The sequence below is a fragment of the Heloderma suspectum genome, chromosome 1 (assembly GCF_057233095.1).
Source record: "Heloderma suspectum isolate Gila_16-S chromosome 1, 16-S_ref, whole genome shotgun sequence".
NCBI classification, from domain to species: Eukaryota; Metazoa; Chordata; class Lepidosauria; order Squamata; family Helodermatidae; genus Heloderma; species Heloderma suspectum.
In genome coordinates this window covers 261355647-261383155 of record NC_139458.1, presented here as the reverse complement: position 1 = coordinate 261383155, position 27509 = coordinate 261355647, and the positions used below count along the sequence as shown (strand labels likewise).

Genomic DNA, 27509 nt, shown 5'->3' with positions numbered 1-27509 from the left:
TCATCTTGAATACTGTGTCCAGTTCTGGGCACCACATTTTAAGAAGGATGCAGACAAACTGGAGAGGGTTCAGAGAAGGGCAACAAAGATGATCAGGGGACTGGAAACAAAGCCCTATGAAGAGAGACTGAAAGAACTGGGCATGTTTAGCCTTGAGAATAGAAGACTGAGGGAAGATTTGATAGCGCTCTTTCAAGTACTTGAAAGGTTGTCACCGAGAGGAAGGCCAGGATCTCTTCTCGATCATCCCAGAGTGCAGGACACGGAAGAATGGGCTCAAGTTACAGGAAGCCAGATTCCGGCTGAACATCAGGAAAAACTTCCTGACTGTTAGAGCAATACGACAATGGAACCAATGACCTAGGGAGGTGGTGGGCTCTCCCACACTGGAGGCGTTCAAGACGAGGCTGGACAGCCATCTGTCAGGGATGCTCTGACTTGGATTCCTGCATTGAGGAGGGGGTTGGACTCGATGGCCTTGTAGGCCCCTTCCAGCCCTACTATTCTATGATTCTATGATTCTAAGTGGACTTCCCCACCCCCTCCTTCCCATGGCAGCCCCTCCAGCCCCCTGAAAATTCTACACAGGGAGCCAGGAGACCCTGCTGAAAGGGGTGAGGTGTGTGAGGGAACCCCAAGAATCTGGTGGAGGGACCTTGTGGAAGCAGAGCCCTTCCTCTTGCAGAAGACATATCCTGGATCCAGCCCATGTTCTTTGGGTGAGAGAATGATGTAATTTTTTTTTGCACTGATCATATGAATGACAGCTTTTGTGATGTGATATGGCAGAAAAGCTCAAATGGCATGGCAGTGGAAATACTGAGAACCATATATACAGCCAGCTAATAAACTGTATGGTTTTCTGCTGTGAAGCAGTAACATCAGTGCCTTTAGGTTTCCTGTAATGGCAAAACATTACACAGACCATTAAGAGTGGGGAGAGGCAAACATTCTAATATTTAGCAGAAATTGGGTTTTCCCCCCTCACACCTTCTCTATCCTGAAAATAAATGGCTCAGAATATAGTGGATGCAGGTTAAATCCATTATCACCACACGTTAGAGCAACTTGTGGGCTTCCAAAAGTTTTGGCCTACAACTCCCATGATTCCTCACCTTTGGCTGTGCTAGTTAGGGCTGATGGGAGTTGTAGGCCAAAAATCTGGAGGGCTGCAGGTTTCCCACTCCCGCTTTAGGGTGAAGACAAGTATTCATTCTGATGTGGCATGGTTAAAATTAAGGCCCAGAGATTGTTGATCACTGAGATGCTGTAAACAGCAGCTTTGCAGAGCTGAGGAATTCTACAATTCTCATGCGACAAAAAATTCAGAGACTCTTTAAGTGATGATTACCAGTGTTTGGAGGGACGTCTATTCCTGTTTTACTGACACCATGCAATTCCTATTCCCAGAGGAAAGGACTCGCCCCACCCTCATTTCAGCTCTACATATCACCACCTGCAGAGTCAGTTGCAAGGAAAAGCAGCCAAGCCATAAAGGAGGAAAAAACAGAAGTCGAAGTCGAGCTTTGTAAACTTCTTCCTCCTGAAGAAAATGTAAGATACTGCCAGCAAGGGAGCAGGCAGCAGTATGCTTTCCTTGCCAGGATCACAAGGCAAGGAGAGACCAGAGAGACAAATTCATGGAGGATAAAGGCTATCAATAGCTACTGGTTATGAAAGCTGTATATTACCACCAGTATCAGAGGCAGTATGCCTCTGTATACCAGTTACTGGGGTAAACGAGTGGGAGGGTGCTGTTGCACTCATGGGCTACTTCTGGGCTTCCCCTGGGCATCTGGCTGGCCGCTGTGGGAACGAATGCTGGACTAGTTAGGCAGGAGGCCCTGCCTTCAGTCTGATCCTTTGCCTCAGGCAGCAAAATGTCTTGCCTCCCTCCCCCATTGCCAGCATGCCCCCCCAATACAGATCAAGATCCTAGCTAGGACATAGGGGGCTTTAACCTTTTGGCCCCTGCTGCGGTCCCAATGCAGACTGAGGCCTCATGCCTGCAATGTGCATTGCAAAAAATAAGAGGTCCCATTAAAACAAAAATTAACTTAATCTGGTGAGGTGGCTGCCTGCAGTGTTTGCCTTGCCAGATGGCGATCTAGCAACTGTAGTCCATGCCTTTGTCATTTCAGCTGCAATGTATGAAGTCGCCCTTAAAGCAGGGGCCTAGCACTCACCAGATGTTTTTGACTACAGCTCCCATAACCCACAGCCAGCACAACTAATGGTCAGAGATTATGGGAGTTGTAGTCCAAAATATGTGGAGGGCACCATGTCACCAATCCCTGCCTTAAAGGCCTCTTAGAAGCCTCTGCCAGTGCACAGTATGGTAGTGTGTGTCATAATGGGGTGAGGGACCGGCAACGTATTACATCACTGTTCCAGTCTGTGCTCCTGTTGCATTCCTTGTACAATTCAAGGTGCTTTGGGACCTTTTAAAGCCCTACATACAACAGCCTTTAGAGACCACCGCCTTCCCTAGGTTCCTTCCTTCATAGCCCTTGAGCGGCCCTTGTAACAATGCCAGATTCAGACAGCTAAAATGCACTCACAGGCATTTTCTGTTTGTGGGACTTCCCGGAAAATGGGCTAGTTTCCAAGCACACGCATCTTTCAGAAGCACTGAAAAGCTTATCTATTTGTACTGCCTTGTGGAGGTCAGGCATAAAGTGGCAAAGGGTTAGTGGATTTTCATATAGTTCAGTGCTTGAGAGTTTATCTTGTTTATATTGTGCCAGATAAGTTTAAATACTTTTTTCCATTCATTATTGACACCCATCCCATGTCTCTGGGATTGGTATGCACTATACATTTAAACAAACAGATTAACAGATGGGAACCACTGAGGCCTTTCTTTGAACTCACAGTATGCCTGCCAGCTGACGTAACCAGTGACTTCCTGAACATATTGATTCTCATTATTTGGGAACAGAAGGCAAAGGAAAAGAATCTGCCATCATGAGCATTAACATGAAAGTGAATAGGCTTTGCTCTTCATTTCGTTGCTGGATGTTTGTTCTGTATCGCGGTATGCTGACTGCATTTACCTTTCCCTAATGGACAGAATAAGCGACTGTTGAAACTGGAATGGCAGGAGTGGAACAGGAGAATCAAAAGCAAGCATGCAGCCCTTAATTTCTGGCCCACCTTAAAAGCATTTGTTATTTAGCTATTAATTAAGGCATGTCCTCTAATAAAACATCCAAAGAATTATTTTTGTCTGGTACTTATCTGTTCAGGTATCCAATTTATAAGTTTATTTAGTCTAATTGTAGTTTATTATGAACACAAATGTCCTCTTAGTGCATGATAGAAGAGAGGAAAGTGACATACGATTTTTCATGTTGACGTCAAAAATAATTATTGTGCCATTTGTTTTCAAGAGTAGGCATGTTCTGAAGTCAAAGTCTAAAGTAAAGTACATTGATTTACAGGAAATTGCTCACTTCCATTGCATGCTAGTCATTTACAAATGTACTTTGAGAGGGCCCCTTTGATGCTGATAAGCTCTGCATTGGCTGAGCCAAGTGTGTCTCCAATAACATCAGTGCCTCTTTAGGAACGTTTATGCCCACTGCTGGTATTCAGAGTTGAGAAAAAACATTTTCTTAATGATGTCCTACTCCAGACAAAAGGCAGTTGCTCACATAGCTGGAACACACTTTACAGAAATGCATCTAAACTGTGGAGCAGGGGTGGGCAATGTGTGGCCTGCCAGATGTTTGGAGGAAACAGCAAGAGGGGAAAGCACTCATGAGTCCCAAAACAGAAAATATACTCAGGTGCCTGAAATAAATGTTTTATTATGCCCAACATGTTTCGGAAAGGACTTCCTTTCTTCACGGGCTACTTATCTTTCTCCAAATGTGTCGGGGGGTGGGGTGGGAATCTTTCCAATGCTGCTTCTGTCTTAAAATGCTCTTTAACATTTTGGGAGTAAGCCCCATTGAACCAATGGAACTTACTTCTGAGTAGACATACATAAGATTGCCCTGCTAGAACAGTAAAATGATCATGCGTAAGACACTGATGCTAAGTTGATCTACCAAGTGTGTCTACAGGTGGTGCACAGTGGATCAGCTCCCACTGTGGTCTAATTGCAAAATTGGCAGAGAGATCCAATGAATAAGCAGTTGTGGACTAACAGCGGCTGTAGCTGAGTAGTGAGCTGAAGCTAGTTAGGTGGCACCACTATCTCCCAGAATTCTCCACGTAACACCATGATGGTGTTGTGATGTCTTCAGTGCATCCTGTAAAAATAAGCCTGCTGCCTCCACTGCCTTATGAGTTCATCTTGGGGAAAAGTCAAACCAGACAACAGGTGGATAGTTCATATGCCTTCTGGCAACAAACCTTTGAACCAGCCAGCTTTGTGTATAAGCCAGCAAACCCCTACCCTGCTTTCTGGGTTCATACTGGGCATCTCTACACCAGCCTAAAATCCTGCATTTAAAACGGGGTTTTATGCTTCCGTTTTAAATACAGGATCACAACGGCTCCCTTTTTCACATGCTTCCTTTGCCCTCACCCCCTTCCCCCTCCTTCTCCCCATATCTGAGTCTTCCATTCTCTTTCACTGGCCTCGCTCCTCTTCTTGCCGCTTTAACTCTTTTCACAGAGGGAACTCAAGCGGAACACAACGGGGTAATTTGATAGCTCATTATCTGCAATCTATTTAAAAACGGAACAAAGAGCATTTAGTGCAGGAGACACCTTGAATGATCATGGTGTCATGTAAAGAGCCTGCAAACTTCTGTGAAGGAGCAATCTCAATTGCAGGATAAAAGCTCCATGTGAAGGAGCCAGGAAAAGGGTGATTTGATTCTGTACTAGAGTCTGTAGCATGGCTTAGGCTTTTGCAGCAGAACATGACAGAAGACACTTTGTCCTGGCTTTCCTCCAAAGGAATGTAGCAAAATGGCTGCCTTATGAAGATGGTCAGTTGCCACATCCAGTTGCTTCACTAAGGCGTAATATGTTAGCATTTGGATTGGCTATTCATGGTCTTGTGTATAACTAAATCCTCAGGCGTTTGTGAGAAAATATTCTGCAGTGTAAAGCTATTGTTTTTCCTGTGGCCTATAAAACAGCAATTAATGCTTTGAACAACAACATTAATACTTCGTATAGCTATTGGCAATCCAACAAAAGACTTCTTTGGAGCTATATCATACTGATGGTTAACACCACAATCCTATATATTCCTCCTTAGAAGTAATCCCCGCTGAGACTGCTTCCAGAGGCTCCTAGTGCTAACATTCAAAAGGTATTGTGCAACTATTCTGTCTTTTCTTCCTTAATAGATTTTTTTCTGGTAAGAAAGAAGATGGAAGAAGTGGTGGGAAAACACAGGAGAGTTACAAGTGGAAGATCATGTTGTCTGGAACCTCACAAAATTCCGTGAATGACACAGTGTGGTTGCACAAATAAAAGCCTTGTCTGGAAGCACCCTGAATTCAATGGGAGTTATTGGCAGGTACACACTTACCTAGGAATAACCCCCATTGAATTCAGTGAGGCTTACTTCTGAGCAGATATGTACAGGATTGTGTCATAAGCCACCTTGTAAACAGATCAGTTCTTTCTTCCTCTATCAGCTGCCATGTCCTGAGAAAGCAAAAATGTTTACTTTTACATTTCTTATCTACAATATTTCTAGACCATCTTTCAACAAAAATGTTCACAAGGTGGCTTACATTTTACTACAACAATGTAAAACTACATAAAAAGTAATGTAATATACTCCCCCAGTACATGACCTTTGCATATTGCAGTAATTTGGGCTCAATTTTTTTTAATGTGTGTATAAATACAGAAAAAGAACAAGAAATTATTTACATACATGGAGCATGTATTTTGACATACATGGAGCATGTATTTTGTCCTATAGCAAAGGGGGGCAGGGAGGTAAATAGAACTACCAATTTTAAACAAACTTTACATGTGAAAAACTGAAAGACTTGGCATAAATATTCTTAAACTTTAAAACTACAGATTCCCCATCCCTAGTCAGTTACGTTGACTGTAGAAGTCAATGAAATTAATGATTAAAACTAATAAAGAAATATCTTGCAATAATGGAAACATTTTTTGTTTTGTTTACACCAAGTGGTAAATAAAAAGGGAATAGATATATAGAAAGTCGCTAGCTGCTTTTACATCCTTGAGACACACTTGTATGCCTTTTTTTTCTGTAATAAGCATGTTTCAGTCTAAATCTTCCCCAATGAGTGAAGCTGGCATGCAGCAAAGCAGGGTCGCATAAGACACACCAGCCACCTGGTGAATAGGCCAGGAACAAAATGTCAGAGCATGTAGCCATGCCCCCTGACATCATTTGACCCATGGAGGGTTGGGTCAGTGGGTCATTCAGGCCCCCCCGCCCCAATTTAGTTGCCCACCTTCTAAGGCCTAGTTCTCAGACGGCACATGAAGCAAAACTATTTCTGGACTATACCCAGGGCTCATCTATTCAAATGTTCCTGCATGCACAGGAGAAAACTACTATGCCAGGGAGAAGTATTCTAGCATAGCCTTATCCCTGCCACACTAGTTTTCTATTTGCAAAGGATTTTTCCATATGGAGGAGCATTCAATCATACAAGCTCCCCACCTGCAGCCTGAAGTGGTATAGTCCAGAAAAAAGTTTATATTCCTCATGTGCTCTCTGTGACAACTAGGCCTTAGAAGCTATTATTGAGCTACAGGGGCATTTGGTATGTTGGCAACTGCACAGTTACTGCATATTGCACTGGAGTCCTTGTCAAGCAATGCTCTTGTTTACCAGAATAGTTTAATAATGCTCCACTTTACATCCCACAATGTCCTCCATTTTTCTGTGATCTTTTGTTTAAAAATATAACATAGATTATCGGCAGCTCCAGTACCTATGAAAAGGTGCGTACAAGCCAGAGTCCTTGAAAACACACCATTACTTGCTATCTTCTGCTGTTGTGATATAGTTATACTTCAAAGGACTTAAATAACATTGGATTAGCATTTTAAAATTCATCTCCCTAATTAATGTGAAGAGATTTCCTCGTTTTCACTATCTCTGAAAATCTTTTTTTCGGATCACGGGACATCCCAACTCTGCCACAGTACTTACTGAGGTAGTGAAATTTGTGTTTGGGCTGTACCACTTCATACTGGAGGTTGGTACTCATATAATGGAATACTCTCCCATACAAAAAAAACCCCTCCTGCTCCTAGACAACTAGCATGCCAGGAAGAAGCCTATACTTTTAAGTGCTGTAAATCGCCCAGAGAGCTTCAGCTATGGGGTGGTATAGAAATAATAACAACAACAACAATAATACAAGTTCTGGTGTGGGGAAAGGATTGGGGTTTAAAAACTGTAGCTCCACCAATTCAAGGTTTTGAATGGTCACTGAATATATAAGGAGAATACATGGACTTCTAACAGGCAGTTCTAGGGAACTAGAAGGAGCTACCATACACAATTGTTGTAAGAATAATACTAGTACATTAACAACTATTACAGCAGGTGAGGGCAATACATGGCACTCGCTCCCACCCCATTCCATTAAAAAAAAATAACAAAAGGATGGCACTCTGTCTTGGCTATGTAGTATTAAAAGGGCCCAATTTCACTTGCAAGCAAGTGAAATATAATCCTTTTAGCGCTACGGAGTGGTTCACCACTGAATTTTGGTGGAAAACTGACAATTTGAAGAAAAAAAATCTCCCCCTCCCAGTGTGGCCTAAGGGTGCACGTGTGTCTGGGGGCAAAAATGGCCCCTGGACCTCATGCAGGTGCCCACCCCTGTATTACAGGGAGAACCGTAAGCCTCAGTCTTGGATCTTATGCTAGAACCCTTTGTGTTCCAATTCATTCTGACTTCCCATTAAGCTATATAAAATGAGATGACAAACATCTGTGCATCCTACATGGGTTTATTTCCCAGATCAGTGACTGAAAGCAGGCTTTTAGTATTTGTTAAAATATGATGGGCTGGATTCTGTGACCAGAGTTCTGCTCATTGAAAGGGTGTTCCTGGCACCTACTAAGAAGTTGGGGGAAGTGATTTTCACCAATACCCCCTGGAGTATCTGCACCAGATGGTTGATAGACCCTCCAGAACTGTGCAGAGGGTGGTTTGGGGGGCTGCAGGTAAGGGAAAATTACCTCCTCGTTTTTCGTTAGCAAGAGCCTCCACTGGATCAAAGGCTCTTCCGTTCACAGAAGGGCATGTTAGGATTCAACTCATTGTAAATTAGCAAAGATTACTTTAGAAAAATCGCAACACATGTTGTCTTTGGCAGATTAAATTTTGCGCCTATTTGTTCAGGTTCTATAAATAGCACATTCAAAAGTTCTTCCTGTTGGATACAACCAGTGTTTAATCGGCCAGGCATTCTTTTACTGTCCAACAACACCACAAACATGAGTGAGACTGCCAAGAAAAGCGTTGACCGCAGTGCACTAATAATTTTACTGGATACCAGTACCTTGTTTTGTTTGCTTCTTGAGCAAAACAGCTGTGACTATTTTGATAAAACAGATGATAAAACAGTTATCATGGCATCTTTTTATAATTGTAATTTACACTCCTGTCCATTCCTAAGGTTCTTGGTGGGTCACAGCAAACTGCCCTTCTGGTTTTGTTTGTACAGATGGAGAACTAAGGCTGACAATGACTTCTCCAAGAGCTACATGTCCCAACTGGGATCTGAACCTGCCTTTTTCTTCTTTTTTTTTAAGTGGGGGCGGGGGGGGGGGAGGAAGGGAAGGGAAGGGAAGGGAAGAAGGAAGTATCTCTTGGCTAGATAGTAACATATAACTATACCTACTTGAACTGCAACAATAGTGAAAATGTAGCATTTTAAAACATTGTAATTATTTTTACAGCACATTTAGCTCCAAAACATTTTAAGAACAAAATGCTGAAGCTGGCCCTATCCCAATGAAGAACAATCCACGGGACAGTCTGAGCACATAATACTCTCGGTTCAGAGACAGAGACCCTTAGACTGGTCTTAGTTTCTTCATTTCTTTCTGGTACAGAGTGTTGTATTTTTGAGTACGAAACCTTCTGCATGGTTGTTGATTATCTTGCCTCATAACCAACTTGTATTTGTGGGCAAGTCCCATTCTACACAGTGCAATGCAGTAAACAAACCTAGGCTGCAAATCTTTTATAATGAATGTTACTGATCTTCTATAAATTAATTCTATAGATTTTAATTAAAATACCTCAAACCAGGAAAGGATGCAATACAATTAAAAACACAGCAACAACAGAATAAAAACTGCATCCGACCCAACAGACCCGCTTACACACCAAAGGCCTGCTTGAATAAAAAGGACTTTGCCTGCCAGCAGAAGGACAGCAGAGAGGGAGCCAACCTAGCCTCCCTCTGGAGGGAGCTCCACAGCCTGGAAGGGGCCACCAAGAAGACACACCAAAATTTGCATCTTCAGGCCTACTTAAAGGTCCGCCCAATACTACAAATGGGAAAATGATCTTTTTGCTTTTAAGCAGCATTACTATTAAAGTGATTTTTGTGGCAAACCACATCTTCTTAGTATCTATGCAAGTTAAATTAGCTCTTTAAAAGTTACATTAATAAGGCTTTTATAATATTTTTTACAGACGTATTAGGCTCATGATTTAGTGTGTTATGTACTTTATTCATCAATCTGATGCATGAAACATTCATTAGTCATTTAATCACACGTACAGACACCTGGAAATCCCATGCACATGAATTAAAATAGCCACTACAAATTTCTCTGGGTTGGATTCAGACTAAGTTAGGTTCCATTGAAATCAGTTACAAAGGTTAGCCATTAGTTTCAATGGGAACTAAGTGCAACTAACTTAGGGCACAATCATATGCATATCTAGATGGAAAAAAGTCCTACAACTCCCAGCATGCACCAGCTAGCCATGCTGGCTGGGGAATGCTGGGAGTTGTAGGGCTTTTTTTCTGTCTATACATGCATAGGATTGCGCCTTTAGGAATCCAACCCTCTGTGTGGTCTTTAACATCTCCTATGATTTTTAAAAAACATAACTGGTATTAACAATGCAATCCCATACATGTTGACTCAGAAGCAGGACCCACTGAATTCAGTGGGACTGACTCCCAGGTAAGTGTGTCTAGTACGGGACTGTGGCCCAAACTGTCAACAGTATTTACCACTGTCCATGGTCAATGAAATATCCTTCAGTATGATGACATTTATGAACTTGAGCACGATCCGGGAGAGAGCAGAGGACAGGAAGGCCTGGCGTGCTATCGTCCATGGGGTCACGAAGAGTTGGACACGACTGAACGACTGAACAACAACAACAACGACATTTAACCAGCCTGGAAAAATTCAGGTTTCCTAATGCCAGAACTCTATGCTAGCCATCCTGCTTTCTGTTGGTGCATGCTTCAAGATCACCAGAAGGCATATTAAATAATGTTTAGAGAAGTGGGGATTGGGAGGGGGATGTTTCGCCTTAACTACATCTAGTGAGGAACCAAATGACACACCAGCTTAACCATAGCCCTATCCACTCATTCCCCCCTCAGCATTCCAATCACATGAAGGGAGGGTGCAGTGTGACACAGTAGTGGGCTCTACCCCGTCTGCTGTATCCCTGCCACCGCCCTCCATAGATGGGGTGTGTGTGTGGTGAATGTCTGCAGCTGGAAGTCTGCTGTCCTCATGAGTGCATCCTGCACAATTTAGAACCCTGCATAGTTATGTGGGGATCCTATGCAAGTACAGTAGGCTCCCCACTGCAGGCGTTCAGACCTCCAACGTGTGGAGGGCAATGGGGACAGAGAAGAGGGGGTGCGGCCAGCAAGAGCAGTCCCACTCTCCTCCTCAAGCGACGGGAATTGTAAGTGGGGGGCGGGCGTGAGTGCATGAATAGGGCTGGTGTCCATCTAGAACATTGCACAGAGCAGCTTACAAGCTCTATGCAGGGTTCTATAGAACCTGAGATGCACTCAGCAGTTTTCAGAGCCTGTTTTGCAGATGTAGCATATACACTTGCATGAGAAAACCATTTCTGAAAAGTTATACTAATTTACTGAAATTACGAAGGCAACAAGTTGTCTGGCATTCTGCTCCTCTTCTTCCCAACACAATCTACCCCACAGCAACTTTCCCCCAAACTTATAGCTTCTTGCTTGGAAAATCAATATTCAGGACAGACTTTGACGAATTACTTCACTTAAATTTTCCAGAACCTAAATTTAGATTTTTATCTTTGCTCCGAGTACCAGTGGCGGAAAGCCATGCATCTAAGCATTGGACCTTTAACCAATCCAGAGACTGCTTTTGTTCATAAGGGTAGTATCTCCTTCAAATTATCAGGGGAAGAATAGCAGGATAGTGCCAAAATTGGCCAAGTCACCAGGACAAGGAAGTGCTTTGCTTACACGCAATTTATTTTATCATCATCATTACAATAAAAATTATTGTGATTTTTCTCACTCAAAGAAACCTGGATGTTCTCACAAAGTTTTTCCAGGTTTAGAATAATGTAAAAATAATTTTAAATCTAAAGATGGCTTTTACCTCCATCTACCAACAAGGTTATAGCCCTGCGCATCATAAGACCACATAAATCCCATTAAAGACAAGGGGATTTCAGCCAACTAGCTTCGTGCACAATTGTAGCCCATGCATGCAGTGATTACCAGGCTGCCAGCAAGATAAACACCATATTGCCATTGCCTATCTTGAATTTGCATGACCACATTCTAACCTTAAACAGTGGGAATATCAAACGGAATGTCTTGGACAATAAGATTAGGAGAGAAGTGCTTGAACTTGATGAGGCGATCTGTGTAATATTGTTTCTGGCTCTTTATAACCATTGTCTGGATTCATCACAGCTGAATATACTTCACTATAGGCTCTGCAGACTAGTTCCGTGGACAGCTTTATGATCTGTTGTCTAAAAACACACACACCAAAAACAGCCATGTAAGTAAATACACAATTGATGACAATAAGGAGTAGGTCTGAATAATGCCCTGCTGCCCCCCTCAAAGGAAACTACTGGGGGTAAACACTGTGCTTGTGCACTGCTCTTGTGGTGCTGGGAAGAACCTCGGCAGCAGAGGGCAGGTGCTGCTACCTTCACCTGCTAGGGTAGGAAATCAGTTGCAGGGGGCATCGGGAGGACACACAAACTCTGGTGTAGGTCTTCCAAGCCCAGTCCCTTCCTACACTTATTTCAGTAGCAAAGTACTACTGCCCCACAAGGCAATGGACCACAAGGGTATCCTTGCCTCATGTATTTCCATGGCTCTGCACTGTTTCATTATAATGATGGAAACAGGGCTGCAACCTTTCATCAGTGAACTGGTGTGATGAAATCATTCACCCCCCACCAGCACCACCTTGGTGCAGTAAAGAATTACCAGCCAAAAGGGGGGGGGGCTTGGACCCTTTGCCACCAAACAGTTGATTAGATGTAGGAGGGGTGGTGGTACCCAAACACCTTAAAAAGTAGCTGCAATCATCTCACTAAAAAATGTTACTGAATGTTCCGGTTTGGGACCGATGTAGCCCTGGCAACTTCCACGGACTCTCCGTGGGAGCTTTCTCAAACAGCTTTTTAAAAGGCTGAAAAACCTTTTCATCTCCCCCCTAGAAATGAAGGGGGGGCAAGGCAAATAGCTCTGGATTTTTGCCTGGAGTAAGGTGACGCCCACGCGATAGTGGAGGAGCTGGATGCCAGGGTTCTCCCCAGGGCTGTACCAACATGAAAAGCCGTAATGAGACTCCTATTTTATAGGAGAAAAGAGGGCTGGCGTGTTCCATAACAATATATCCTGCAAGAAGAATCAGCAACTTATGAGAGACAATTTAAGAACTTTGAACAATATCTGAGATAATCTGAGGACCTGTATGATTTATTGGAGAAAACAATGGCTGAACCGAGGTGAAAAGGGCTTGCTTCAACACCTCCCACAACTCCTGTGTCAAAGGTGCCGAAAACAGAAGATTTAGCAGAATTATTTACGATGATGAAAACCCTATCTTCGCAATTTTCGGGACTAGTTCAAAAGCTGGACAATTCAAAATTCCAGAAAAATTCCAGAAAATTCTCAAAAAAATGGAGTCCAAAATTAATGAGCTTGAAGACCGAGTGGCAAGAAATGAAACTACGACACAAGTTATTTGTAAAAATATATCTGACAGAATCTCTCAACTTGGAGGCCTATATGAAGAGAGCCAACGTACGTATAGTGGGGATTAAAAGCTTGTCTAATGATGTGAAATTGTCTACCTTTGTGGATAAACTTTTGCATGAGATACTTTCTATATCCTCTAATTATTCTCTTGATATTGAGCAGGCATTTCGTACGCCAAATCCTAAAGGGAATGATTATACAATTGTAGTTCAATTTGCAAAAGTCTCCACAAAGTGTTATATCCTGAATTTGGCAAAACAAGCTGGAAGCCTTTCCTGGAAACAGGATAAAATTATGCTGTTCCCAGATTACATCAAAGAAGTGGCGAATAAAAGAAGGCAATTTATCAAAGCAAAGAATCTGGCAAAACAAATGAACTTGCAATATTACTTAAAATATCCTGCTACACTTTGTATTGTGTCTGAAGACCAGATGAAGAAGTTTACGAATCATGAAATGGCGGAGGCTTGGTTGAATGTTAAAATGCGTGAGAACTCTGTCACAATTCCATGAATTGGAATTTCTAAATAAGTACTGTTAACTGCTTGTGTGTAGTTTTCATGATCTAGGCTAACTCAGAAGAAATGACTTTATATATATTTGTTTACCTTTATGTATTCTTTTTTTCTCTCTCTCTCACTTTATGTATCTTCTTCTATTTTATATTTTAAAATAGACAAAATATCTAGTATAAAAATATTATTGACTGTAGAAGATTTATCTTAAGTTTTATTATTATACAATACTATACTCTCTCTTTTTGATTATTATTATTATTACTAATATTCAGGCTCTGGGGAATGAAGTGTAGAACTGCTGCGTTGATATAAAAGATTGTTTTACTAAATTGTAAGATTGTATAATAGATATAGTTTTTTAAAACAGAATACCATTGGAGGTTGGGAGATGTTGGAGTTTATTTTTCTTTTTTCCTTTCTTTCTTTTCTTTCTGTTATTATGGTGTCCTAACTAAAATATTGTATGGATGAGAACTGAAGTACTGAATAGGTTGTTGATAATGTTGGTAGTGTTTATAAAGATAAAATAAATAAAAAATATATTCAAAAATAATAATAAAAAAATGTTACTGAAGAACACTAACGAGTAAGGAAAAGGTTTTTGGCCAAGCAACCTTGAGGCAAAAGCCCCTCCAAATAAACTCTTGCTACTTCAGAAAGAGTTGTGTATAGGTGTGCTTTCATTCTCTGGCACAACTGCCAGCCAAGAAGCTGAGGGCACAAGCATGCTGACTTTGGTCAAAACTCTTAAAACTTCCCACTTTGGGGCCTGTGATTGCCGAATATTGGCTTGCACAGATATAGAAAGGAGAACTAGGAATTCTGATATGGATCATCATCTACTATCAAAAGAAAGAAAGGAAGGAAGGAACCCAAGGCCAAAATGCTTACTTAACAGCAGTGCTTAGAAGAAAATTTATTTGTGGCATTAGCAGACCATCAGGAGCAGACAGATAACGATCAAACTGGACCTAGCAGAAGAAGAACAGACATTAGCCAATGTGTGTGTCACCCAATGAACTGTACACAAATTTCCTCCAATGTAAAGCTTTGCTCATACACCGGAGACTCAGCTGGCATTATTTGTAATAATTCCAGGTCAGGAAACAGGCAGCATAAAAGAAAAGGCACTAACTAGAACCACACTGTCTCCAGAATGTGTTTTAGAGGTCCAGGGGGAGCGCGTTGGGAGAAGGACCTTGGAGAACAAGAAGTTTGGTGGCTCCAAGCACATATCAACAGAGGGCAGGCAGAGGCACACAAAGATGCTTCTTCTTAGCCCAATCATTATACTGCATAGTGGTAGTGAGTGAGTCTCACAATGTCTTTGGAAGTGAATATGGAAGTGAGATCTAAAACTGACTCCAAAACTGACTTATTTTGGGTGGGAAGGAGGTTGGCCCAGATTACCCTGTCCTTACCCAGTCTGTCAGGTGCCCCTAGCCTCTGTCCTCCTCCATGAAGCATCATATGGCCCTGATCCCCCTGCAAAGAAAGCTTAATTCTGGTCTTGAATCCTAATCCATAATGTCCGTGTGTGCAAGTGTACTGTTTATTTTAGCAGCACAGATTAAATCAATGTCCATGATCAATGATTAGGAACAACACTGGACATATTTCAAAGTGACACAATGGAACAGTTGCACCAGAATGGGATTTGGTGAGTACCTCTTACGTGTTCTACAATAACACCGACTGTACTAGTCATTAGTCAAAATAGTTTTCTCTGCCAAGAATTTGCTTCAAAAACCAAATGAAGTATGTCAATTTTTGGATATTTGCACTTGATGAGATGTCTTACTTAATACTTCGGGGAATGTTTTTTTTTTTATCTCTTATTGCTGTGCAGTGATTCAACTAGAAGAAAGGTAAGAATCACTACACAGTAAATAAATTCTAACTTTCCTTAAAATACTATGAAATACTATACAAAAACTCCTTATTCCTATGCCCTACTAGGCCTAAACAAATATAAGTGAAGGAAAAAAAATGTATTGTTTCCTTGCTTAACCCTGCCTCTACTTCCCTCACCTTACTCTTAACGTTCCTCCTGTGTTGAATTTTAGGTCGTAATATCCTCAGAGCAGGGACCTGTTCTCTTATACTCTGTAATGTGTCATGCACACTGATGCTGTTATATTATTATTATTATTATTATTATTATTATTATTATTATTACTACTACTACTACTACTACTACCCACTATCAAAATAGATTTCAGTGTCTTCCCCCCAAAAGAGTTTAACACAGCTACATACAAAATTTCAGTATCTTACCATTGCAGCTTTTAATGATATAGAATCCATACTGGGTACATTTGCCAAGGGACCCTAAAAATACAGCAAAGCTAAGTAAGTAAATAAATACATGAAAATCACTGCAAAGATCTAACTAGAATGTATATCGCTGCAAAAGGTAGCATGCTCTAAAGCTGTGTTGTGCCTGGGACATCCATGGAACCGAGTATGATTATCGTCTTGATTGCTTCCTTGCCAGCCCATGTGCCACAGGTCAGACTCTGATCAGACTCTGAGTTTTAGATCAGACTCTGGAGTTTTAGGGCACAGTCCTATCCAGATGCTCATCAGCCTCCAAACTTGGAGGGTGACAGTCATCCTATGCAGAGCGGGAGAAGCGTGGAGGCGATCTTTGCCTTTGTGATGCTCCTGCTCTGCATTTTTGTTAGATGGGCTTCTTCACCCATCTAGCTAGGGCTCTTCGGAGGGTGAGGGAAGGAGGCTGGGGAGGGCGGGGGATAGCTCATATTCCTGCTTCCCCAGTCCCCTCCCCACCCTGCTCACAGAACTGGCCCCTTTCCCTCCTCTCCGAGGTCGCTTTTGCAACCGCAGAGGCAGCCAGAGCAGTTCTCTCCACACCGGCTACAAGGGTGAGGGAAGCTTGGACTCCTGGGTCCAAAGGGAGCTCAGACTCCAGGAATCCAAACTATCCTATGGCCCCCCAGATGCTGTCTAGGGGCCATAGGATTGCTCTCTAATTTATTTAAAAGCACTATCACCTGCTTTTCAGCCAAAGAAGGCTTCCAGAGCAGCTTACAAAGATCAGTAATAAGAATGTCCCTGGCCTCAGGCTTACAATCTGAAAGATGCAATGGAAAAGGGAAAAGGATTGTGAGGATAGAGAAAAATTCATACATTGTTCCGTTGTCTAACATGCACAACTTTTCTGTGGGTCTCTGGATTATTCAGAGGAATGGTCTCATGACCACAAAAGACAACATGTGAGTCTTGTATTTGATGGAAGAGAAGAAGATGACACAGGAAGGCTGTAGGAGACTATAGAGGAGCAGAGGTAACAAGGATGCTAGGGGATCAAAACTGCAAAGATAGGTGAGATTGGGCAAGGAAGGAAGATTGAAAGAGAATTTTAAGATTGAAAGGGAGAAAAGAGAAAAAAGAACTTGGTATTGGTATGGAATGAAGAGTTACTAGGTTTTGCTAACAATATTGCAAAACATTCTTGCTATTTTTTAAGCCTGATTTACGCACTCATGAGCTATGAAACAGCCTTCTTTTTCAAGAGTCAGCTTGGTGCCTTAAGACTGAAATAATATCATTCTTCCCTTCCATTATTTTATCCACAAACAGTCAAGGACACTGGGAACCACTGTTTATCTTCACAAATGTGAGGGCAAAAAACTTAAACAAAAATAAAATACCAAAATCTGAAGGAAACAACCATGCCACAGCCATATGTGATGAACCAAGTTGTAACCAACAATAATACTCCTGTCACAGTAATTCAATCTATTATTCTTAAGGTGAATAAATCACTGAATTTGTGTCTTGACCATGTAGATTTGAATCCCACATACAGCCGTACTGTTGAAACCAAACCAGGGTTGTTTTAGCCCCATTTCATATTTACACATTGGCAGCATTGACACATCACTTTAAGCCTAAACCACAATGTGAACGACAGCATGCTCATGCATGCAACCCATTTATTCCCACTTTGTGCAAGTGGGTAAACAAATCAGAAAGGGATAGCTTCATGTTACATCTGAATCTGGGATTATGGTTAAGTGCCCCCGAACAAGCCAGAATTATAAACTAGCTTTAAACCAAGGCTGGTTTATGAATCCTGGCTTGTTTTGCCATACTCCAATTATAAAATATAAAATCAAGAAATTCATCTGCATTTATTTGACAGTATAATTACACTATAACTGCTTTCTAATCCCAGTTTAGCACAAAAGTGGGTAGTATTTATGGTTCCCCAAATTATTGCTTACCTGCTCTGGTTTGTGTTGCTGTACAACATTATATATGCAGCTTAGGCCCACTCTAGTTAATACATATGAAGCTTGTTCATTTATAAGGGTATCCAAATGTGCTTCAATCTAAGATGCAGAAGGAAGACATTTTTTATTTATTGGGATTGTATTCAAAGTGGTACATTGCTAGTGAAAGAAAATTAGTGTTAGAAAATTAGCCAAAGGCAACAAAAGCATTTTGGCTATGTTCCAAAAGTAAGTGCTTTCAAATCTCACTACCTAGGCAAAAAGACATTTCAGAGAGCAAACTGGACCTTTACAAGATGTCGGTACGTAAAAGCATTTGGGTTTACCATGTTTTAATAACTTGATACCATTTTTTTTTAAAACCACGTATCTGCCTGGCAATTAATGTTGTGCAAATTACTTGCCCCACAGTCTATGGAGTTAAGGAAATCTCTGAAGTGTTCCCTGTTAAGATTTTTGAATACTACTCATTTTCTCAAACATCTCACCATGTAGTAGCATTTCTCCTCCTATATTGAGCAGTCTTAGAACTAAGATCTTAATCAGCGGCCTTTGTGGGTACCTCCACCTTCAGAGGTGAAGCCAGCAGCAACTTGAAAGAGGGCCTTTTCAGTGGTGGTGCTCTGTTTATGTAACATGCTCACCAGAGAGGTCTGCCTGGTGCCTTCTTTAGGCACCAGGTTAAGGCCGTTTTGTCTGCCCAAGCTTTTTAGCAAACAGAGACCTGCTGAAAACTCTAGCACTGACTGTTGTAACTGCAGCTTTATCTGAGTGTGCGTGTGTGTGTGTGTGTTTTATTGCTCATGCAGCTTTTAGTCATACGATCTGCTGCTCTATGATTTCACTTTTATTGCTTTCTATAATTAATTTTTGCTATAATTAATTGATATAATATTTATGGTTTGTCGATTTGGAAATTTTCTTTCAAGATCGAAAAGTGCTGCAAGAAATAAAATAAATAAATATTCCAAATAAACTGTTCCCACTATAAAGTGAAATTGCTTGAGGAAGTTATATAAACTATGGCTAAATTAAATTACCATGAAAACTGTTGTAAAGTACTATTAATTTAAACATAGCAGATGACAGTCCTTTACACAGCAGGATTCCCTGACTTCAGAAAAACTGCTCAAACCTCCCCTAATGCAACAGACTTGCCTTAACACAGGCAAGTGTTAACACAGACAAGTGCAGTACTATTCTGTAATGTAACGCAAAAAGAAAAATAAAAGAAGGAGATGTAGGACTGCTACAAACATTTTTCTTATGAAGATATAATCCACACCCAAGCATACATGTTCATCTTGTACTCTCACTCAGATTTTGGAACTGAATGTTATCTCTCCTAAAAGACTGGGGATAAAGATAAGCATTTGGGCCCGGTACCAAGACTAATCCACCACATCCATTTGCCCTTCCTTATGCCACAATAACGCTGCATTCAGATGATCATTTCTCTGCTTATTAAGACAAGATAAGAACGAGCCTTTTTCCTGAGCACGCAGCCCCTCTGCAACACATAGCAATCTAGCCAGGAAGTCTCTAATTGACCACAGTTTCCTGTTTCATCCGAACTGGGAAACTATGGCTAGAGACTTCCTGAAGGAAGGAGCAAAGGGGCCATGTTTGCAGGCAAACGGCTCATTGATGTCTTGGCTTAATAAGGTGCTGCAAATATGGATTCATCAAAGGCAAATGCAGGGCAGGCACAAGGTGGTGATTTCTGCAACTCAACCATCACTTGCCAGCACTGCAGATTTCCTATGATGCCTGCTAATTAATTGTACCTGTCCATCATGCTACCGAGGCCCACAGGAATCCTGGTTCAGCATGATTCTATTTGAAAAATCTAGGAAATGCAAAATTCCGCTAACCCTAACATTAAGAGGGCCCATATAAAATAAAGATGAAGATTCTATATCCCATAAATCAAACACTGGATAATGCCAGCAGTTTGTGTGTGTTGTCATTCTTTGAAAAATAGCTCGTTCTACAGGTATGGCGAAGTTTTACATTTCCCTGCTTCACTGCATAGGGGTTCTTTTATCTTAACTCCCCATTAATGACGTTTTTGTGGTTGTATGCATCTGTGTGTTTACTTTATATATAAAAGCTGTGAGAATACACACATTTACGAGGATTGTGTTATATTTATTCCCTGTTAATGTTTAATGGCAAAGAAAACATTAGGAGGTTGACTTTGGACATTTACCTGGTACTGTAACATTTCTAGCCGTTTATCTGTGAATTCAAATAGAGCTAGTGTTGTCTTCATCATATGAAGTGAATTCACCATGAAGGTTGCCATGTCAGCAGACCCTAAGTTACTGGCAGACACAGTACACATCTGTAACAGTGGATCCAGCACACAAGATATAACCTGAAGAGAAAAGAGTGGGGTGTGGGAGCAAACATAAAATAAATATTGCATCTTATGGAAATTCGTTTGTATTTCCCATTCTATTAATCTCTCAATGCAGAGGACAAATCCTGAAAGGGAAAAAACTATGCTTGCCTCTGAGAGCAATTTCAGAAGTTACAAACGGGCTTTGCCAGCCATTTATGCAATTTATTCCACCTTTAGCTGGTGATGCTTGTTGGTTAACGTCTAAAAAGGCTATTGCATAAGAAATGTGCGCAGGCACTGTCAGCCCAAAGCAGAAGTGACAGCATGGGATCTACGCTGCAGGCAGTTGATGATGCTTTGTTTGTAGTGTCCAAAACTGGTTTGAGAAAAAAACCCAGACAGGTTCAAATTACAAGGATGCAGATTTAACTTCAATGTTTGAAACAGCTTCCCATCACATCAGCACAGCAGTAGAATAGGCTGCCTGGCAAGGTTGTGAATCTCCTTCTCTGGAGGTTTTCAAGGCAAGGCTCAACAAGAATCCATCTGGGATGCTTTAGGCCAGCCTTCCACAACCTTGTACCCTCCAGATGTCTGGCCTACAAGTCCTAGCACCCCATCCAGGCTGGCTGGGGGATGATGGGAGTTGTAGTCCAACACATCTGGAGGGCACCATGTTGGGGAAGGCTGCCTTAAGCAGTGGACATCCAAGCCCTGGATAGACTCATTGTGTTCTGCCCAAAGCCTGATTTAATAAGACTCATGATCAGAGGCTGCAGTAGTCACAGTTACAGAACCCGAAATGTATGAAATGATAATACTAGATGAAACCTAAAAAATAGTGTGAGCAGTTTTGAAGACACTTAGGTGGCAGTAATGCATGGCCATCATTTGGAAACTATCAGAAGTTTATTATTATTATGTCTACGGTAGGGGTGAGCTGAAAATAGCTCAGATGTTTGGGACTTCAGCTCCCAGCATTCCTGATCATTGGCCATGGTGGCAGGGACTTCTGAAAATTGACGTCCCAAACATCTGGAGATCTACCTTCTGCCCACCCCTGGTCTACAGTACCGGTACAGTAATGCACCCTTGTTAACAAGCCCCCAAAACTTACTATTCTGCAAAAAAAAAAATGTACTAGTCTGCAATGGGCTGGCAGACAAGGGATGTAGAACCTGACCCCTTCTGCAGAAGCTGGGTGCAGCGAAGGGGGCTTCCCCTCTCTGGTAGCCTACTTGGTTTCTACGCTGAGCTTGGAGAAGGGATGGAATACTCTGTCCCTCCTTCAGCAGCCCTCTCACTTGGATGCATGCAGTTCCTTGTCACCTATGGCTACCAGGCTAGTGCTAGTTTGTAAGGCTGGAGTAACTGTACATGAAACAAAACAGTCACCAGCTATGCCCCTCTGGCTTACAATCTAAGAGTAAAGAGTAATGCAGCACTGCTCTCCTAACAGTAAGAGGGGGGCATGACATTTAACAACCCCCATGACAATTGCATTTGCCAAATCAGACCTGACCTCAAACTCCATCAGTATAGGAGGAGAGAGCCTGGTTGCTAGAAGCAGTGGTGGCCCCAGGCTGTGGAACACTCTTCTTTCTGAGATGTTAAACTGAATTTCTTTTACGAAGGGCTGAAAAATGCACCCTTCCCAGCAGTCTTTTGGCTTGGCTGATTTGGTGCTATAAGCTGAGCTAGGTGAGCTGGATGTTTAGTGGAGGGTGCTATTTTGTGGGAATGGTTTCATATGGTTATGTATTTTGTTGTTTTAAATAATCTTATCAGTCTGAAAATCAATCTCAACTTATGGAAAATAAATCCATGCATGTTTTAAATAAATACATACATACATACGGACATAAAATAAAGAACACCATAAAATCATTGTACACTGATCACTCCACTTATTTTGTATACATTTAAGCTTTAATTGAATTGACACAGACTGTGCTTTTTTTACATTTCATGACCACTGAACATACTGGTGACAATTTTGCTCTGCACTGAGGATAATACTTGATGCATCTATGAAATGGACTCTAGTCAATACATTTATTTGCCATTAATGTGCCACAAAACTCCTTATTTTCACTGTGCAGTTATTATCCTTTGTTCATCCCTAATGACTCTGCTTCCCTTCCTATATGCCTTGTCACTACTCTTGTTCCAGAACACAATAGGTCCCTGGGCAAGGATTCTGCTAATTCCCCCCTCAGCTCATCTTTTTCTCAGAAGGATACCTATTTCCTCCATCTCAACCCTGCTTCCTTTGCCTCAATTCCCATTTTAACCTCCCTGTCCCTTAAAAGGGTATCAGGAAGAATTTGGCATAGTGGGGGCTTATTTAAGGCAGCTCCACATCGCATTTCCTACATAAGATTAACCGACTGGGAGAATCTTGAGATAGAGCTGGGGTGGGGGTGGGGAGAGGCAGGTTAAAGTAAAAAACTTACTCTAATGAGCCAGATTTAGTGTAGCCTGATATATGCTTTTACTGGCAGAGAGGCAATGTTGGCATTTGATACAATTTAGTTACAAAGTAAGATAAACACATGTGGCCAAAGAATATGGAAAGAACTATCTATGGCTGAGGCTGCTCATCAAATTATTGATCTGGTGACATATGGTTATGCAAAATTATGCTCCCTCTGCTGTTCTTTCAGGATCTAGCAGCATTTCTCCTTCTTTCTTTTTGAAGGGCAAATCAAGTATAGAATCTGGTAATTTGAAGTACCATTTGTCTGGCATTCCCTCCACCCCTTCCTTTGGTCAAGCTGCTCTGGCTTAGCAGCATTAGGTTTGTGGAACTGTGATTAAGTTACCTGCACAAAGTCAGCTTGTCGAGTATCCAAAGGAACAACACACGAGTCATGGGATGCGAGCACCTCACGCAGCAGAGCAAGTGTTTGATTCAGTGCCGCGCTTGGCCCAAGATCTGCAGGCGGCAGTTCAATCTACAAAACAAATTAGAATAATCAATCCTATTTAATAAAAAAATTTAGAAGCTTCCTGTATACTGCGAGCATATTGCAGACCTAACATCATATAGGAAGGACATATCTATCAAAACCTCATTTATCTGTACCATATACCAGAAGACTAAATAATATATGAGGACACTGTCCATTCCAGGGTGGCGTGCACCTTACAAGATGCATGCCAATTAAAACCTTCAAGTGGTCAACAGCCACAAGAAGTCCTTCTCTGCCTGCCACTATCTATAGCTCTGATATGGCCCTAATGCCTTTGCACTGTGCGTCACTACCTCTACTTCTTCAAGGAGAGGGAAGGGTCATTTTGACATGTAGGGCAGCCATCTGCAATACCAACTCTCAGATGCTGAGAGAAGGAATACTGCAGTTATCTGCCCACAGTGCAAACAAGAATTGCTCTATTATCTTCAATGGTCCATCAATGAAGCCTGTATTAATTCCTTTGTTCGCGCACTTGGAACTGCTGAAGAGCCACTCTGGACCTACGTTTTAATGCGACAATAGCCTTGAGTTAACTGCAGGTCCCATTACACTACAATCTTAATCTATTTTTAAATTGGCTCTGACTTCCTCACAGAAAAACAGTAGGTATGAGAAGTCTCCAATATATTTTGACATTCTAATAATTGCCAGTATTCCTTTCTTCAAAGAAACAACTAACAGTTGAGCAGAACTTAAATCTGCCATGTAATCATGTCACAGAAAGTGTGTGTGTTTGTGGGAGGTGGGATGTATGGGGCGGGGGGGGAATTGGGGATGTGTAGCAAGGAACCTATTATACTGTCTCAACTTCTTTCTATCTATCAGAACCAAAAAGCTGGAGGACTAGAAATGTCTGAAGAATTCACTGCTACATCTCTCCTACTTCCTGGTGCAAGCAGAAGAAGACTAAGAATTGTCCCCTACTGCTGAGGGGAGCCTTGAATATTTTCCCCTGCACACCATATCACTGCTGTTGCCCTTTCACAGTTACTGCTGCTGAACAGCAATGGCGACACTATGATCTGAGTGCTTCCATAACTAGCAATGCCCAATTACACCAAAGAGCAACTGAGCTCTAAGGAATCTGTGGATAAGGAACAGCAGTAAGAGGAATAATCAGCACCCTTTTCTCTTTAGTGCTCCATCACAAATGCCTGTGACGCAAGTTCAAAAATATATTAACCCCCATTCAGAAGTACACATTTCAAGTAGACGTTCCTCATTACTGCAAAGTATATGCCCAGTTCTGTTTGTCCTTCAATGGTCCCATTTTATTTAATTTGGGACAAAGACTTTAAGCACCAGCTATTGTGTACCAGTTTACAAAACAACATGGGGAGGCAGAGAAGGGAGCTGAGCTGGGCAGCCAAGACTTGGTGGCTGAAGGGTGTTGTTGACGGGCCAAGGAGCCTGGCTTGAGGCTGAAGGGGAAACAGAGTGTAGATACGCAGTGCAACAGCAGGGAGGTCACTTCCGGACAGTGCATAGGCCTGGACTTCCAAATCCCTGCACAGAGAATCAGTACCAAAAAATTCAATGTGAGGATCAAGGCTGATCCTTGCCTATGAGAGTGCTACATGTTCTACACTAGAAGGAACATGGGGAATGACTGAGACAGACCTTATCCATCAGTTTACTTGCATGAAGGCTCAAACTGTTGAAGAATATCTTTTTACTCAAGAGATGCATCTCTTCTATTGTAATTAGCAGCATGGCTGCACTGTTTCCCACAATATTACTGAAAATTGAAAAAAAATGTGTGAGAGAGAAAGTAAGTGAGAGATTTTTAATTATACCCAAGGAAGACATATCAGGCCCAGCTTTTAAGATTTTTTTTTTTTTTTAAGGAATACCTGATAGCTAAAATGAAGAAATTCTGTTTCTCACCTGATGCATTTCTATGAACCCCACAGGTAAGGCAGGAAACCCCACCATGAGGCACAGCAATTGCTACTGGGTGGGAAAAGTCTACTGAAGAAACATTCATAAGCTGCGCCTCCCCTCCACTCTCAAGAAAAAGGAACATTGTTCAGTTCTGAACAGAAAATTTGAAACTGAATTAAGGAATGCTGGGACACTGAAAGGCCCACAAATATGGAAGCAGTGTAATTACTGCAGAGGGTGGCTGTGGCTGTCTTCAAGGAGAATAGAAATTCACTAGGTAAGCAACAGAAGTTCCTTTTCACCCTTTAGAGGCAGAAGAGCAGTATATCCTCAGAGGGTCTAAGAGCAGATCATAGCCCTAGCTGAGCTATAAGTTGTATGCCAAGGGAAGCCCAAATATCCCTCACCAAGCACTCTCTGCAGCACTCTCCTACCGAAGTCTGCCTCAGCCGATGGTGTAGGAACATACTTTATAGTGCCTAGTGAATATGCGAGCTGAGGCCCAGAGGCAACCCTCTGAGAGGCCCTCTCCTAGGTAGTTGTGGAGATGTTGCCACTCCCCTAATCAAGTATGCCTTTATCTCCTACAGCACTGTGAGGCTCAATAGACACTGAGTACGCTGTTCCTAGCATCCAAACCGGGTGGAGCTGGACACTTTCTTGCTTTGAGAGAAAGGGATGAAGGACATAAAGAAGAGCCTGGGGTACACAAAGGGCCTGGTTCCTTTCCTTTCCACCTAGAACCTTGGAGACAAGCATACATATCCAGTGAATGCCACTCACTCTCCCTACAAAGTGGTGGTGGTGCTATAAGGACACTCTTCTACTCCATGAGAGTTATCCTATGGGGTTTCACAAAGGTCAATACTGTTGCCCCGTGCTGTTTGAAATCTACCTGTAGCTGCTAGGTGCCGATAACATTGAGTTCTGTGTCTATGAATGAAGGGTGGTGGTGGTAAGAAACTGCTGGAACAAGGGGACTCTTGCCCACTGGCTCTTGGCCACTCACCCAACTATGGCCCATCTTTATGGCCATATTTCAATATATTTTCCTACCATTTGGTGGGCTTCTTGTGAGTAAGTAATATTACTCCAGTGCTGCAGAAACATACAATCACATGTAGCACTGTTTGTAAGACTTGCATTCAATATTGTAGTGATGAAATATAAAATTAATCTTATTTCTTTTATTTAGAACTGCTGATTTATGTCCTTTATACTGTGGAAGATGTATTTGTCCTTGTTACTGAACACATGGTTTTGAAGTTATTTATATTTATTTATTAAATTTATATCCCACCCTTTTTCCTCCCACAAGGACCCCAAGGTGGCTTACACGGTCCTCCTCCTCTCCACTTTATCCTCACAACAACAACCCTGTGAGGTAGGTTAGGCTAAGAGTCAGTGACTGGCCCAAAGTCACCCAGGGAGCTTCATGGCCGAGTGGGGACTAGAGTCCAACACTCTAACCACTACATCACACTGGTGCTCAGTTAAACCATAAAGTGATCCTAAGCAGCATGTTCTCATTTTAGAAACTCTGCAGGAGACTGTAAATGCAGGAGGACTTCAAAGTCATGCACGTTGCAAAAGTTGGCACTTTTTTGAAAGACTAGTTACGGTGCAACTGCTGCCAGGCAAGCTGAACAACCCATAATGGTACCATCATTGCTGCCATAGCTTCAAGTGTGAACTGACAATGACACAGGTGGGAGCCCAGAGAAGCTTATCTAAAAACATACCTAGAGTGCAATCCTAAGGGATTGCCTCTCGACAGGCAGAGGGCTCTGCTCTTGAAGCCCTTGTCTATCCTATGCCCTGCCAGCAGGAGCCAGGCAGGGGGGAGGATGGAGACAAAAACACCTCCAGTTCCCCCTTTTCTTCCCATATACAGCTAGATGAGTCTCTTGGTTCTGTGGGACAGGTGACAGAAAGGCTTTAGGATCCTGTGGACACTAGCCTCTCCTCCTTTCCCTCTCCACTCACTGCTCTTCCCCTTTTCCCTCCCCCAAGCTCTTCCGAGGTTGGTGTTGTAACCTCAGAAGTGCAGCTGCTGCGGTGCTTTCTATGGTGGTTGCCAGGTGGAGGGAGGGGGGGAATGGTCCCATCTCAGATTCCCCCTCCAGAGGTCCTGGCAGTGTTTAGGGCCTTGGGAGAGGACATCTGCCATATCCTATGGTCCTTGGAACGCTCGCCCAGGGACCATAGGACTGCTCTGCTAAAGGACTTTATGCAATAACATTAGAATATTAGAAATAAATAAATTCAAGTATCAAAAATAGGGTGACCATCTTTTCTAAGAATACAGATGTTGGTTTCTACTAATTATAGTATTTGA

General features: G+C 42.1%; 1 protein-coding gene across 4 annotated transcripts in view; it reads right to left on the bottom strand.

Annotated features, from left to right (window-relative positions):
• Nucleotides 1-9645: 9645 nt before the first annotated feature.
• COG6 (component of oligomeric golgi complex 6) overlaps nucleotides 9646-27509 on the bottom strand; it is a 35390-nt gene continuing 17526 nt past the window's right edge. For 2 of the 4 annotated variants that reach the window (XR_014786506.1, XR_014786507.1), the window contains exons 13-20: nucleotides 24908-25025; nucleotides 23135-23266; nucleotides 20175-20342; nucleotides 17954-18061; nucleotides 15978-16031; nucleotides 14592-14671; nucleotides 10121-11936; nucleotides 9647-9900 (exon numbers count right to left, since the gene is read on the bottom strand). Coding sequence is in view for 2 of the 4 variants with exons in the window: in XM_084826219.1 (XP_084682345.1) it covers nucleotides 11789-11936; nucleotides 14592-14671; nucleotides 15978-16031; nucleotides 17954-18061; nucleotides 20175-20342; nucleotides 23135-23266; nucleotides 24908-25025 (808 nt within the window). In the remaining 2 variants the exon portion in view is untranslated. Of the gene's footprint in view, nucleotides 11937-14591; nucleotides 14672-15977; nucleotides 16032-17953; nucleotides 18062-20174; nucleotides 20343-23134; nucleotides 23267-24907; nucleotides 25026-27509 lie in introns of all 4 variants that reach the window. The other 2 variants (XM_084826219.1, XM_084826231.1) reach the window with 2 other exon arrangements.